Genomic DNA, 16,294 nt, shown 5'->3' with positions numbered 1-16,294 from the left:
CCTTCGTTTTTCTTATTTTTAGTAGAGGCGGGGTTTCACCGTGTTATGGGATAGTCTCGATCTCCTGACAGCCCGATCCCAGCCGTCTCAGCCTCTAGAATGCTGGGATTACAGGCTTGAGCCACCGCGCCCGGCTCCATATCAGTTAGATTTTAAGCACCTGTGAACAACGAGAATCTAAACAAATATGTTTTGCTAGTTAGCAAAAATAAAAGCAAAAATAATAACAATGGAAGATGAAAATGTTAAAGTAGTCAATATTTTTGGTGATCTGAAAACTATAAACTTTAGGAAATTTTCTAGAAAATAACATGTGTTTTGTGTCTTTCATCTAGAATGTAACTTCACATCACATAAATCATAATACTAATGAAAATTATAACAAATTCATTTTCCTCCCCCACAATGAAAGTAGTATAAACTTTCATTGAGAGATCATTGGATTTATATCAAATTGCATAATCAAAATTAAAAACAATAAACACTTATACAAAATGTATCCCATGGAAAACCAAAACTGGAGATAAATTGTCTTGTAAAATGCATTAAAATACAGGTCCAAAACCACAGGCAATCTTTAACACAAGCCTGAAATCCTATTGAATCAAAGGCAAAACTTGAAGGTCACTTTAGCACCACCATTCAAAAACTTAAACCAGCTGGGTACAGGAAAAACAGAGGGAGGTTTCTTCAAAACCACCTACACAGTGGCTGTTTTCCTGCTCCCAGGTCTGTCAGTGGAGACCAGCTTCCTGCTCAGGCACAAGGAGCACACAGTGCATATGGAAAACTGTGGAGTCAGCCAAATTCCCACCCACACTACCTCCTATCCTCAGCCGAGCCCTAACAAGTCACAGAAACTGATCAACTCAATGTGATGGAAAGAAGAAACCCTGGACTCACTTCTTTTGTAAATGGAAATCTTTAGGTACATTGCAGAGACTCAAATAACCCACAGAGGGGTTGAATGAAGTATCATGAGTTTTAGAAAGCAAAGACTGAAAAGGTACATTTCATTACAAAAAGAGGAATAAAGGAATAGAGATTTCTTAACTATAAATGGAGAAAGGAGCAAAAGATATTGAGAAATGGTCACACTAAGGAAGCTAATATAAGAAATAAAATCCATTTCAGAGGAGCTAGGAAAGGAAGAAAAATAAATAATTGAGTGATATAAAAAATAAAATATTGGCTCTGCAAAACCATTAGTAAATAAATTACTATAGAGTGCAGAGTTTTCTGGAGAGCTGGGAGTTTATCCTTTAACTCATATTTAAAACACATTTAAAACAAATTTAACCAAATTTAATCTAATGCAGATCTTTCTAAAATCAATTACATATCATTGCTTTGACTTCTTAAATGTGATTTTTTTTTTTTTTTTTAAACAGAGTCTCTTTCTGTTACCCAGACTGGAGTGCAGTGGCACAATCTCAGCTCATTGCAGCCTCCACCTCCCGGGTTCAAGAAATTCTCCTGCCTCAGCTTCCCAAGTAGCTGGGATTACAGGCGTGCACCACCATGCCCAGCTAATTTTTGTATTTTTAGTAGAGACAGGATTTCACCATGTTGGCCAGGCTTGTCTTGAACTCCTGACCTCAGGTGATCCACCCACCTTGGCCTCCCAATGTGCTGGAATTACAGGCATGAGCCACTGTGCCCAGCCAAATGTGATTATTCTTAAAGGTTCATGAAAGGAAGCACTGTCCAATGATTTACAGACTCTGGCCTGAGCACAGGTGTTTGGCTGACCCTTAAGAATCACCTGGGAAACTTCATAAAAATACAAAGAAAAGATTCTAACTTACTACAACAGGAATGAAGCCCAGAAATCTGTGCTTTTTAAAACCTTCCCAGGTAATTTGATTCATGGCTAGTTTCAGGAACGGGGAGTATTAGGGGAAGAACACTTGTCTGACTATTAGTATTCAGGCAGTGTTACTTTGATAGCTGTGCATGCATTCAACACACATTTATTGAGAATCTAATATATCCTAATATTGAGTACTGTCTTAGCTCATTCAGGCTGCTATAACAGAATACCATAGAATAGGTGGCTTATAGATAACAGGCACTTATTTCTCACAGTTCTGGAGGCTGGGAAGTCTAAGATCAAGGGACCAGCACGTTCAGTGTCTGGTTGGACCTGCTTCTTGGTTCATAGACAGCCATCTTCTCATTGTGCCCTCATGGGGTGGAAGGGGCAAAGGAGTTCTCTGGTGTTTCTTTTATAAGGGCACAGATACCACTTATGAGGATTCTGCACCCATGAACTAATCACCTCCCAAAGTCCCCACCTCCAAATACCATCACACAGGGGATTAGGTGTCAGCATTTGAATTTGGGGAGTACACAAACATTCAGTCTATAGCAAGCATCTAAGATAGGCTTTGGCATACAAAGATGAATAAAATATGGTCTGCCAAAGAGTCTACATTCAAAGAATGGAGCCAAATACATTAAAGTACAATGAAGTAAAAATATAATAGGATGTAATGAAAATCTATCCTGGAGAGTGAAAGAGCTCCTAACTTAGCCTCGGTTTCCTGGAGGAGATATCTGAGATGAGTCCCAAAGTTTGAGATATTAGTCAAGTGAATTTGAAGAGATAATGAGGAGGAAGAAGGGGCAATGTTCTGAGTCCCCCTAAATTATACAAATAACATCAGTAGTTGATGGTAGAAAGTGGGAAATGGATGGGTAAGAGTTTGAAGTTTAGTTTGCAGGCAGTGGAGAGCTATTGTGGTATAAAGTCAATGAGTGTTTCCATCAGATTTACATTTCAGTCAGATGACTTTGGCCAGATAAGTGGAATATAGATTTAAGAAGATAAGAAATGGAAATAGAAAAAAGACAGAAATGGAAGAAGAAGAATGAGTTAGGAACCTATGGAACAATGGCAGGCAAGAGGTAATGAAGTTCTGATAAAAAGCAGTGAAAATTGAGATGGAAAGGGGAAGATAAATTTGAGAAAAATGGAGGCGAAAAGACAAAGTGATTGATTCGAAGAGGAAAGGAGGTGGAAGGGGTAGAAAAGGTGAGGGAGAGAGAAATTAAAGGAGTCAAGGATGACACCTTCAGACCATGTTAGGCAAGTCATTTACTCTTTCTAAGTGTCAATAAAATGTGTACCCTAGATGACCTCTAAAATAACTTTAATTCTAAAAGTCTATGATCATTATTATATTGATTATTATATTATTCATTGATGTCCTCAAAACATTTTAGAGTTTGCCCTTACACTAAGGGGCTCTTCGATATTTGAAGTTCAGGTATCTGCTTTCTCAATTAATTATGTTCTCTCTTGATGTGATGTGTAAATGGAACTTGTCAGCAGTAACAGTAGCTGCTGACAGCATACCTGCCTATAGCAGTGTCCTCTTCTAAATGTGCTATTTCTGTATACTGTAGGTATGGAAGGAAGTTAGAGAACTGAGTAATCTCCCTCTCTTCTGAGCAATATGCGCCTTCATTTGTAACTCCCTCCGAAACTTTCTTTATTCTGCATTGTTTTACTCTTAGTTGTGTACATGCTTTGTATGTCCTATTAGGGCTTAAGCCCCTGAGGACAAGAAGGGTTTCTTAATATTCTCTGTGCTGCTTCATATAAATCATCCCCTACAGTGCCTTGCATACAGAACTTAAACAATGCATAGGTGTCTCTTTTGCACCAAGATTGTTAGAATTGTTAATAGATTATGAATAAACTGACTGGGTGAGGACCCAAGAAGCAGTTTTTTTTGTTTTTTTTTTTCTGAGTAGATGAACTACAATGCTCAAGGCAATTCAAAAGTCATTCAGAAAGCCTTTTGCTTAGTTTCTTGTTCTTAACTGTGTTCTAGATAGATAAAGTTGTTAAGAGACAGAGATATGGAACAGCAAAATATTATTAAAGGAGGAGAAACTTAAGATGACTCAAGTACAATTTGAGAAAAAGGCAACTATCATGGAAAGTAAGTATAAGCAGTAATCTACTTTTTAATTAAATGAATTTTGATAAACCTATGTAAGAGTCAAATGTGTACATTGTCAGAGAGCTAAAAACTATAACATCCTTTAGGTAATCTTATATGTGTACTTGGAAAATGTATGTCTAGCAGTTTGTATCAACTCTTTAAGTTTATTATCTTGCTTGACAAACTACACAGATAAGAAAGTTAAAGCTAAACAGTGTGTTGCTGATTCCAAAATTCTGCCATTAGAGACATCCCTAAGGATATGACCTTTGCTCAACCGTCATTAAGATTATGAAGCCTATACCTCTTACATACATTTCAACCGAATTATTTTTATAGCATTTTTTTTATATCTATAAAATTTATGACAAAATTTGGTTGGGTGCAGTGGTTCATGCCTGTAATCCCAGCGTTTTAGGAGGCTGAGGTGGGTAGATTGCTTGGGCTCAGGAGTTTGAGACCAGCCTGGCAATATGGTGAAGCCCCATCTCTACAAAAAATACAAAAAATTAGGCAGGCGTGGTAGTGCGCGTCTGTTGTCCCAGCTTCTCTGGAGGCTGTGGCGGGAGGATGGCTTGAGCCTTGGAGGCAGAGGTTGCAGTAAGCTGAGATCGTGCCACTGCACTCCACCCTGGGTAACAGAGCCAAACCCTGTCCCCACTCCCCCCAAAAAAATCTTATGACAAAATTTAATTAAATAGTTACACTGTCACTATCCAGAAAAAGAAGGCAACAAGGCCAAAACTGAGCAATTAACCAACTTCCTGTAATGGTGAATATTTATTGGAGAATAAAATATTAATAGAGATAATAAAATATAATGGAGAATAATTATTCTCCAGCTCCTGAACACCATAGTACACATTTTATTTGGGAGTGTCAATGATGTGGAAAGGTCCAAGTCTGACAAAATTTCAGAAATTAAGAATTAATGACTGCCTATAAATATTTAAGAAGACAAGAAATCACTCAATTTGGATTTTGTTTTTCAGTTTCTAATGGGCTGCAGAAGCAGGCGGGAGCTGATTACTATTCACAGATGGCCTAAAGTTTATGTCTCCAGTGTCCTCACGTTTCGCCGTTCCCTACCTAAGTTGTGTTCTTCATGAGGTCTGAAAAACGGCTGAGAAATCACAGGCTAATCTCATATTGCTCTTTCTCTATATTGATCAAAGTGTGGCAAACATCTTTTTGCACTTAGTTTACTTAAGACAATATTAGACTTTTCCCAAGATATTTTCAATTAGAAATTAAGCAGAGCAGGAGGCTTCAAAATAAACATAGAAACGGGATGAGTTTTACAGAGTAAGGACTTTCGATCTGAACCTAATTAGAATTTAGTTATAGCTGAATCAGCTCTCACACTGATTATGTTCCAACTACATACTGAGCACTTTGTAAAACACAGGGATAGTAGTAGATCTCCCATCCAGAAACCTGTAGTTTAATTGGAGAGAGGAGCACATAAACAAAGGAGCTGCTATGATGTGGTAAATGCTAAGACAGATATATGCACGTATTATTGAAACTTTCCTTCTTTGCCTTTTACACCTAGACCAGAATTGGCAAATGCATATGTCTTAGTCCATTTGTGCTGCTATAACAAAATATCTGAGACGGGGTAATTCATAAATAATAGAAATTTGTATCTCACAGTTCTTGAAGTGAGAAAGTCTGCTATTGTTTGGATGTTTGTCCCCTCTGAATCTCATGTTGAAATGTAATCCCTGATGTTGGAGATGGGGCCTGGCGGAGGTGATTGGGTCATAGGGGTGGATTCCTCATGAATGGCTTAGCACCATCGCCTTGGTGATGGGTGAGTTCTCACTCCATTCACATGAGATCTGGTTGTTTAACAGAGTCTGGGACCTCCCCCTTTTCTCTTTTGCCTCTGCTCTCACTATGTGATGTGCCTGCTCCCCCTTTGCCTTCCACCATGATTGTAAGCTTCCTGAGGCCCCCACCCAGAGCAAATGCCAGTGCCATGCTTCCTGTATAGCCCACAGAACCAATTAAACCTCTTTCTTTAGAAATTACCTGGCCTCAGGTATGTCTTTATAGAAGTGCAAAAATGGACCAACAAAAATCCAAGATCAAGGAATTGGCAGGTTCGTTGTCTTGTGAGGATGCAGTCTCTGCTTCCAAGGTAGCACCTTGAACACTATGTTCTCATTTGGCAGAAGGAGGAAGGGCAAAGGGGGATGAACACTATGTCCTCACATGGCGGAAGAGCAGAAGAGAAGAAATCCACTCCCTCAAGCCCTTTTATAAGAGCCTAATCTCATCCACGAGAGCTTTGCCTTCATGACTTAATCACTTCCTAAAGGCCCTACCTCTTAACACTATCACATTGGCCAAAAGTTTCATGAATTTTAGAGGATACATTCAGACCACAGCAATATGACACTGTGCCATCACTCGTATCTCCTATTCCACAGCAGTCATTCTTTCCCAATAAATTTTCACAAGCTTTCTTGTGAAAATACAGTGTGCCACGCAGTTACTACCAGTAACTGGAACATGAGATGAAACCCATCTGCCTCTCCGTATCTAGGCTTACATCTGCTAGTACCGTATTGGCAGATACTATTTGGGGTCTGATTTCTTGCCCAGCTGGAGATACATACAGAATTCTTTAATTTCTGTTTCAGCTTTTTTCAGTCCCTTTTAAGTCAACCACTGAGTTATTTACTATGTGAGGAAACCCAAGATCCAAGCTCATTTGCAGAGCATAGATAACAGATTTCCCATATGCAATGAAAAAGCTAAGCATACCTCATGCTATCAGCTCCATTCACATAATATTAATGCTAACCAATATATTTTTAGTATAAACTTAGATACCAATAATACCCGTTATTTTGCAAATAAAAAACCTGAGGATTAGAAAGAGCCAGGATTGGAATCTAGGGGCAAAGTCAAGTCTCAAGTCTTAGAATTGTTAACTGCTACACTGTTGCACCTTCATTTCTCCAGATCCTTCTAAATGTTCCCAGAGAAAAGTAGCATTCCTTCCAGAATTTCTTGATTCTCTTCATATATACCATTTTTGCAAACTCATTGAAGGCCAGGTCTGGTGATTCACGCCTAAAATCTCAGCAGTTTGGGAGGCTGAGGCAGGCAGATAACTTGAGCTCAGGAGTTGGAGACCAGCCTGGACAACATGGTGAGACTCCATCTCCACTGAAAGCACAAAAAATTAGCTGGGCATGGTGGCACCTGCCTGTAGTCCCAAGTACTCGAGAAACTGAGGCATGAGAATTGCTTCAGCCTGGGAGGCAGAGGTGGCAGTGAGCTGAGATTGCACTGCTGCATTCCAGCCTGAATGACAGAGACCCCATTTCAATTTAAAAACAACTCAATAGGCTTAGCCAGGAAAACACATACAGGAAAGCAAATGTAGAAAAATATTAACAACTGGACATTCCAGGTGAACACTCTGTGAATGTTCACTGTACTATTGCAACCTTTCTGAAGGTGTGAATTTTTTGAGAATAAAAATGTGGAGGCAAAAATGTAATAGACCTAATTTTCACTGAGTAAAGAGGGTTTTTCTCATTGCGGAGTGTTAAAATAATAGATACCTTGGAATTATAATAGGACAACTTATATGTGCATCAAAACATGTTAAAAATCTTTGGGGAGGTGTTGGCAAAAATAACCTTAGATAATTTAATTATGATGATTAAGACACAGCATAAGAAAAATTCCTTCTATCCTTTCGCTTTTGAGAATTAGTATCTCCAATCAGAACAACTTGACTAATTGGAATAAATGAAAAGAACAGCAGCCAAGGCACTCAGGTTGGATCTAGGAGAAAAGTCATATAGAAATCATAGAATTTTTTTTTTGAGACGGAGTCTTGCTCTGTCACCCAGACAGGAGTACAGTGGCGCGATCTCCGCTCACTGCAAAGCTCTGCCTCCCGGGTTCACGCCATTCTCCTGCCTTAGCCCCCACCCCAAGTAGCTGGGACTACAGGCGGCCGCCACCACGCCCGGCTAATTTTTCTGTGTTTTCAGTAGAGACGGGGTTTCACTGTGTTAGCCAGGATGGTCTGGATCACCTGATCTCTTGATCTGCCCGCCTCGGCCTCCCAATACACGCATGAGCCACGGCACCCGGCCGAAATCATCGAATTTTAAAGGAGAGAGAGATTTTTCAAATTGTCTGGTTCAGCCTGTTCATTTTACTCACTATGAAATTCAATAGCAGAGATTTTAAATAAACTGCACAAATTTCTGCAGCCTGAGAGTGGCAGAACTAGTCATTTCTCCTGTATCCCAGTTTAGAGCTTATATCATTCTGATTCCTTTAGTAAGTGATGAAGAGCTAACTCAACACTGCTTATGAAAAAAAACTGGGGACAACATTATGGTGATAGATTTATGGGCTAACATAACTGAAAAAAGCATACAGGTGTAGCTCTAATATTTGGAGTAGCTAGCTAAAAATATTCATCTCTCAATCACATATTCTGCTGGGTTGACTTCATTCTTATGCCCTATATGGTGGTCCTCCTGCAGTTCAAAGCTCATACCACCACAGGCCAATCCTGTAGACGATACTTTTCTTATAATACAAACAAAAGTCCCCAAATTGAGTCTTATTGGTCCTGATTGGCCTGACTTGTGCCTATTCTTGAACCAATCACAGTGGCCATGGGAGGTGGGGAGAGTAAAATGCATTTAATTCACTTAGTAAAAGCCATATTCTCCATTCCAATCACAGCTGGGAGTGGGAGGGAGATTGGTCAATAAGAAAAGCTGGGGTATTGTTAACAAAGAAGTAGGTACACCTTACTGCTCATCTGTCAGTAACAAATGTGCTTTGCCTAAAAGAAAAAAGTAGGTACAGATAACAATACCAAACCCCAACACTTATCCATAAATAACAGTAAAAAGAATAAAGTATAAGAGAAGACAAAATCACTTTTAAAAAATGTTTGAGGCCAGGTGCGGTGGCTTACACCTGTAATCCCAGCACTTTGGAAGGCTGAGGTGGATCACGAGGTCAGGAGTTCAAGACCAGCCTGGCCAACACAGTGAAACCCCCGTCTTGACTAAAATTACAAAAATTAGTTCGGCATGGTGGCGGGCAACTGTAGTCCCAGCTACTCAGGAGGCTGAGGCAGGAGAATCGCTTGAACTCAGGAGGCGGAGGTTGCAGTGAGCAGAGATCATGCCACTGCACTCCAGCCTGGGCAACAGAACTAGACTCCGTCTCAAAACAAACAAACAAACAAACAAACAAAAAAAAAAATTGAAAGGACTGTCACCAAAAAAAAAAAAAAAAGAGATTAATTTATTCTTTTGTACTTCAGAAATGAATTAGGACCAAGAGGCAGAGGACATAAGGATACAGATTCAATTCAGTAGATGCAATAAACTTTCTAACAATTAGTATTAGTTATTTGGTAATTGAATGGGCAGTATCATGAAGTAATGAGTTTCCCATAGTTGGAGGCCTTCAAGCAGAAGAAGGGTGACCATCTACCAGAAATGTTATAGAAGGGATCCCTACGTTGGGTGATAGCTTGCTCTAAACTGCCTCTTAGATTCCTTCCAACTCTAAGATTCTAAATTATTGAGAACAGCATGAATAAAAGATCCAAACCCATTCAAGAACTAAATAATTCAACAAAAGGTAATAGAACTTTCAGCTATGAAGTTGAATCAACCAGACTTTGGGTGCCAGCAATCCCATTTTACAAGAAAAACAGATATAGATCTTTTTAAATGATTTATTTTTAAATTACAACATTAAAATTAATTTTACAAGGAAACACATCCCCCAGAGTCACATTGTCCAAAAAGCCATTTTAAAATTTTCTCTTCCAAATTTGATCTTTTTGTTCACATAATTTCACCTCTGTGAGACTTATTTCCTAAGCTGAGAAGCTAAGTCCTGAATTACTCTTTTTACTTGCCTAGCTCCTGGGGTACAGGATAACTGAGTGGCTCTGTTCCTGTCAATCTGTGCTTTTTCACTTAGCATTACATTTAAATGTTTATCACATTGATACAAAATTTTTACCATTTTAAGGCTTTACATATTTATGTTGGTATACCACAGTTTACTTAGGCATTTTCTTACAGGAAGACATTTAGGCTACTTTCAGCTTTTCACTCTAATTATGCCTTGAACATCTTTATGCAAACAACCCTTTTCTCTTTTTGTTTTTTAATTTTCATTTTTATTTGAAATAATAATTGTATACATTTACAAGGTTCAATGTGATGTTTCGATATATATATACATTGTGGAAAGATTATATCTAGATAATTAAGTTACCCATCAGCTCACATATCATCTTTTTTTTTTTTTTGTAGTAAGAACATTCAAAGTCTACCCTTTTAGCAGTTTTGAAATATGCATTATTATTAACGATGGTCACTATGCTATGCAATAGATCTCAAAAAGTTACTCTTCCTATATAACTGAAACTTTGTACCCTTGGGACAACATCTCTCTGTCCCCCACCCCACCCCTTTTTTAATCCTTTCCTAGTACTGGAGTTAGTAGGCCAAAGGGTACAGATATCTCTGTGGTTCTGAGTATGTACTGCCAAAAGAATGCTATCAGTTTTCAGAGCTACTAGCAATGCCTGAGTTTAACCATCCCTCTAAAATATTGTTCACATCAGGTTTTATTCAACATTTTAAAAATTACTAACAGATATTAAATAGTGCTCAATAATTGTCTATATTTCCACTTCTCTAGCAATTTTAAATAGCCTTCTCAATACTTTATTTTTTTTTTAATAAAACAACTGTTAATCTACCTTCCTACTGTAAGGAGAGAACTCAGCAGTACATTTGAATGCAGCAAAATCACACTGGAGAACGTTAATAGAGCAGAGAGAATAAAAATTAATTCCAACCCAGGCATAGTGGCTCACACCTGTAATCCCAGCACTTTGGGAGACTGAGGCGGGCAAATCACGTGAGGTCAGGAGTTTGAGAACAGCCTGGCCAGCATGGTGAAACACCGTCTCTACTAAAAATACAAAAATTAGCCAGTGTGATGGTACACGCCTGTAATCCCAGCTACTTGGGAGGCTGAGGCAGGAGAATCAGTTGAACCCAAGAGGTGGAGTTTGCAGTGATCCGAGATTACACTACTGCACTCCAGCCTGGGTTACAGAGCAAGACTCTAAATGTCTCAAAAAATAAAACAAAAATTAATTCCAATAGAAAGAGCAAATTTTTCCTTCTCCCAATCAGAATGGACTGCCTGGGAAGGAAAGAGAGCATTAATAGAGCATTGTTTTAGCTAATAGAGCTTCCTTAAACTGAAAGAACACTAAAGGAAGTGAGGGTTCTCCAAGTTTCCTTTCCTCTAAATTTACATAAATTGTGCAAGAACCATACAGTTTCCTGGAATTTTGGTTCATATTCCAAACATCTCAAAAATAATTCCCTGTGCCATGCTAAATAGAAAGGAAGCAGATGAAAATCATAGGAGAAAAATTAAAGCATATAAGGAAGCTTAGAATAACATTATAGCGTGTCAAAAATCAAACCGACAAATGAAGTTTTGGGTAGTTTCCACAAATAACTGCATTTGTTTTTCTAAGATTATATTAGCAATTGAGTCCAGAACTCTCTGATTTGCTCGTTTCTCCCTCTGGAAAGATGTACAAATGAAATAAGAAGAACATTAAAAATAATAAAGGCATGAAAGTGAAGAATTAAAAGTCCTTGTTCCCATAGCAACTGCACAAACCACATTTGCACTAGACAGGCCATTCCTTAGACATGCATCTGTTTCTTGCCACTTATTAATTTCTGGGAAAGCACAAAACACACTAATAAAATCACAACTCCATATGATTTGACTTTGGGAGGCCAAGGTGGGTGGATCACCTGTGTGCAGGAGTTCGAGACCAGCCTAGCCAACATGACAAAAATCCCATCTCTACAAAGATAGAAAAATTAGCCTGGCATGGTGGCACATACCTGTAGTCCCAGCTACTTAGAGAGCTGAGGCAGGGCACGAGGATCACCTGAGCCTGGGAGGTGGAGGTTGCAGTAAGCTGTGATCGCGCTACTGTACTCCAGCCTGGGCGGAAGAGTGAGACTCTGTCAAAAAACAAACAAACAAACAAACAAACAAAAAAACTACGTATGATTTGAGAGCAACATGTTATAGTTGCCTAGGTAATAACAATCTTATATTTCCCTTGGGAAACTGGCAGTGCTAGCTTTATGTGTATATTTTTCACATCGTGCAGCAGAGTGAAAATAGCTCTTGTCTCCCATAAGATTAGGATGTAATCTGGATAATGTCTTTTGTGTAAAACGCTAGATTTATTTAAAGAGGTGGTTCTCCAGATCTCCAGGAAAAACCAGACTCTATGAACAAAAGAGTAACAGTTTAAACAAGAACTCACTCACTAAACTAAAGATAAATGATATTAGGAAAAAAAAAAAAAAAGGTTCTGTCGTCAGTGCTAGGTGGAGATCTAAGGATTCTGGCTACTCTTTGGTGAAAGTTCTTGACTTCTGCCAAGAAAATAACACAAGAATTGGATTAAAATGAAGCTTCACAAGAATAGGGACCTAGACCTGGGCCTAAGGCCTAGTAGTGTTCAATAAGAGAATAGAGACTTAGAGTGGACCCAAGGCCTATTAGCGTTGAATAAATACCTGCTAAAAAACTGAATGAATACACTTCTCAAAGAATCAAGAAGTCGGAATCTACAAAAGACCAGACAGTATGCTCTAAAGGACTTTTTAAGACTTGTCCCCTAAGCTGAACAAAGCTAACTTCTGTATTGTACCTGCCCAGCTATATAAATATTCTGTGCCTTCTGAATCTTTTTATATATACAGAATTTCTGCTCACTTTAGCCTGATTGAAGAGTGCATAGTTGTTTGACTTATCAAGTTACCAATCAAATGCAAAGAGAGAGAACTTCAAAATGTGCCTTAATTCATGGGGCTGGCAATAAAGAGCTGATGTTCTCTGGTTTGCTGTATACAATTCTAAAGTTTTATCCAAAAAAGTTGATTTTTATTTTTTTATTTTTTGTTTTTTAAGACAGTCTCGCTCTGTTGCCAGGCTGGAGTGTAGTGGCGTGATCTCGGTTCACTCAACCTCCGCCTCCCGGGTTCAAGTGATTCTCCTGCCTCAGCCTCCTGAGTAACTGGGGCTACAGGCGTGTGCCACAACACCCAGCTAATTTTTGTATTTGTAGTAGAGATAGGGTTTCACCATCTTGGCCAGGATGGTCTCCATCTCTTGACCTTGTGATCCGCCTGCCTTGGCCTCCCAAAGTGCTGGGATTACAGGTGTGAGCCACCGCGCCCAGCCAAAAAAAAGTTGGTTTTTATAAGAAACACTACTAATAGCCAAACCAAAATTCCAAGAATGAAAATGTTGTCTTTAGGGGAAAAACAATGAGGTCATCAGAGAGGCTACTGGGTTCCCATGGTGACATTTGTTTCTGATTATACGTATATAATATTAAATACTCTCTTCTGGGGTTTTAAAGACTTTTAAGAAAGGGAATGAGCCAGATTCATTTTCTTTCTAATTTTTGATATCCAACAGCATATTTTCTGGCCCCTAGAGACTGTTTGTGGAAGAGACAATTAGAGAGGGCGTGTGTGAGAAACTATGTGTGAGAGATGGTGTGTGCGAGAGGTTGTATATATATGAGACAAACTATATGTATGTGAAATCATGTGTGTATGAGAGAGATTGTGGGTATGAAAGATTGTGGGTGTGTGAGAAAGACTCTGAGAGTCTCCTGACTACAAAAAACAGGAAACAGGTCTTAAAAATAAGCCTATGGGATTCTGCCTATTTTAATTCCTTTTCTGGGCCTGAAAACATTTTAATAGAAGGTCCCAAATAACTCTTACTCTTCTTCATGTGTACACATGTTTACTTTCCATATTTACTTTTCTGATATTTTACCTATACAATAACCCATCGCTTTCTCAATGTACAGATAAGGCATACACAGAAAAAAGTATGTTTTATTTAAACACCCCTCCATTTTCCTTGAACAAAATGGATGGGGTAGTACAAAAAAGAATTACAAATTGGATATATTCCCCTTACCACCCACTGAGAAAGATGTATTCTTACCCAGTTATAGAAAGATACACCATTTGATACACCATCAAACGACCCAAGGCTCCAACAAACTACACACACTAGGAAGCACTCAACAGAAAGGGACAAATACACAGACCTTCAGTGAGACACTAGGAAAGGAGGCTAAAGGAACAAGAGGGACAGTGAAATGTGTGTTCCTTGAAAAGGATGGGCAGCTACTCAGGCAAGAACAGGGGGACCCTGCTGGAGAGTAGTAGACTGGGTTGCCTATGCTGGTCTTCATCTCCTGGGCACATGCAAACCCACATACACTCATCTCTTACACAAATGCACTCTTAAATATATCTACTGGCTCTCTCACACTAGTTTCTCTTTCACACTTGATCTCTCTGTGTTCTGTTGTTCCCTCAATCTCTCTCTTACACACGCATAATGTCCCTCATACATACACACAGCCTCTCTCATCGTGTACAATCTCCCTCAGGCAGTCTATGTCCATAGTTTTTCACACAACCCCCTTCTTCTCTCAGTCTGTCGGCCTCTCAATCTCTCACACACATCCCCCCCACCACACACCCCGTTGGCCCCGCCCCCTGTCTTGGCCCCTCCCCTGTATGGCTCCGCCCCGACGGCCGGGGGTTGGGCGAGCCAGTGACAGGAGGGGCCGGGCTGGTACTTCAGGCGCCCAGGCCGGCGGGGCGCGCTCCGGAGGCTCCTGTCAGCTGCGGGTGCGGCAGATCCCAGGGCAGCCCTCGGGCGGCGGCGCTCCCTAGTGCGTCGCGGCGTGGTCCTCCGGCGGCTGTCCCGGGCGGCAGGAGTTGGTGGCGGGATGTGCTCGGCCGGGGAGCTGCTGCGGGGCGGCGACGGCGGGGAGCGCGACGAGGACGGGGACGCGCTGGCGGAGCAGGCGGCGGCAGGGACCGAGCGGGATCCCGAGGCGAGCCCGCGGCGGCGCGGACAGCGGCCGAAAGAGAACGAGCAGGTGAGCGCGGGGAGGGGCGGTGGCGGAGCGTCGGGGTCTGGGGCCGCGAGCCCCGCCCAGCGGTGGAGGGAAGGGACCCGGCCAGTGGGCCGCGCCGCAGCTCTGCCCCGCGTGGGGCACTGGCTCCGCGGCTCTCTGGGAAGCCGCCGCCGGGAGCGGTTAGACGGCGCTCCCGGGAGGAACCGCGGTGTCGCGCGAGTGCGGACGCCAGCGCCAGCCGCGGGGTCGCGTGTCTGACGGGGTCAGCGTGGCCAGTCCCCTGGCGTCCGGCAGAGGATTCTCAGGCCGGCGCCCAGGGCTCGGAGGAAATGCCCTCCATAGTGGTGATTTATTTAAAAGCCTCACTTGTAAACACTTCTTTTTCAACTTCGAGTCCGTGCCTTGCGCCGGGACTCCCCTCCCGCCCTCCATCTTGCGTTTCCGAGCCCACACCTAGCGTGTCTGGAAGGTGTGGGTGGATTCCGTCCAAGGGCAGCGCTGAAAGCATGAGTAGGAGCGGGTGTTACAATGGATGTCTTGACAGGGACTCTCCCAGAGCAAGTTCTTCACATAAACACAGATGAGATCAAAGCTTCAGTTAAGAAGTGGAGAGGCAAGAATATGGCTTTCGGTTAGCATTATACTAAAGAGAAAGAAGTATAAGAGGCCAGCCATAATAAGGGAAGAGAGAAGTTGGGTTATTTTTTAAACTCGCTGAGTTTGATCTCATTTAAATAAAGTGTGATAATGGGCATTATAACATCAGATATCTTAAAGATTAGGCAAAAGGTTTAATTTTAAAATTGAATTGTATGTTGGATGAATTTTCTACAGCAAATACAGTGTTTAGACTTTCCAAATACCTGAGGTAAGCCAATCTTTAGAATCACGTTAAGGAGCAGGAATTCAAATGATTATTGGCCTTTATTACAGCCTGTATTGTTAGAACAATTAATACCTGTCTCTCCTCATCTTTCTTCATCTATCCTTTCTGTCACATTTCACAAATTCCAGTATCATCACTAAATGCGTTAATAGATGTATACCTTATATTGTTTCAATAGGTTACTTAGGAAACAGAGTAACACTGTGCAGCACACAAAATATGCCTTAGCGTTAGGTTTGTTCACCACGTGGAGTGTAATTTTTCATCTGTGACAATATAAGAGAAAATGACTCAAGCAAATAATTTGGTAGCTAGTTCTTCTGATTGCCTTCCTAGTGGTTTTTCCCGTTAACTGTACTCAGTTGCTCAAGGGCTTGGTTTCCTCTAGCTTAAATTGCTCAACTGGAAAAGTGAAGAAGA

At 40.7% G+C, this 16,294-nt stretch overlaps 1 protein-coding gene and 1 long non-coding RNA gene across 2 annotated transcripts in view; one reads left to right on the top strand and one right to left on the bottom strand.

The window, feature by feature from the left end:
- The window catches only part of LOC103884570, a 74,457-nt gene extending 68,594 nt beyond the window's left edge, over positions 1-5,863 (bottom strand). Inside the window, exon 1 of the long non-coding RNA XR_001902758.3 lies at positions 5,611-5,863. This is a non-coding gene — a long non-coding RNA (uncharacterized LOC103884570). The remainder of the gene's footprint in view (positions 1-5,610) is intronic.
- Positions 5,864-14,643: 8,780 nt separating this feature from the next.
- The window catches only part of FAM241A (family with sequence similarity 241 member A), a 39,874-nt gene continuing 38,223 nt past the window's right edge, over positions 14,644-16,294 (top strand). The window contains exon 1 of the mRNA XM_003899099.4: positions 14,644-15,009. Within this exon, the coding sequence (XP_003899148.1) occupies positions 14,857-15,009 (153 nt within the window). The 5' untranslated portion in view covers positions 14,644-14,856. The remainder of the gene's footprint in view (positions 15,010-16,294) is intronic.

This window comes from Papio anubis, chromosome 3, assembly GCF_008728515.1.
Source record: "Papio anubis isolate 15944 chromosome 3, Panubis1.0, whole genome shotgun sequence".
Taxonomy (NCBI): Eukaryota; Metazoa; Chordata; class Mammalia; order Primates; family Cercopithecidae; genus Papio; species Papio anubis.
Note: the sequence above shows the minus strand (reverse complement) of the source record. Positions and strands in the feature narration are given on the sequence as shown.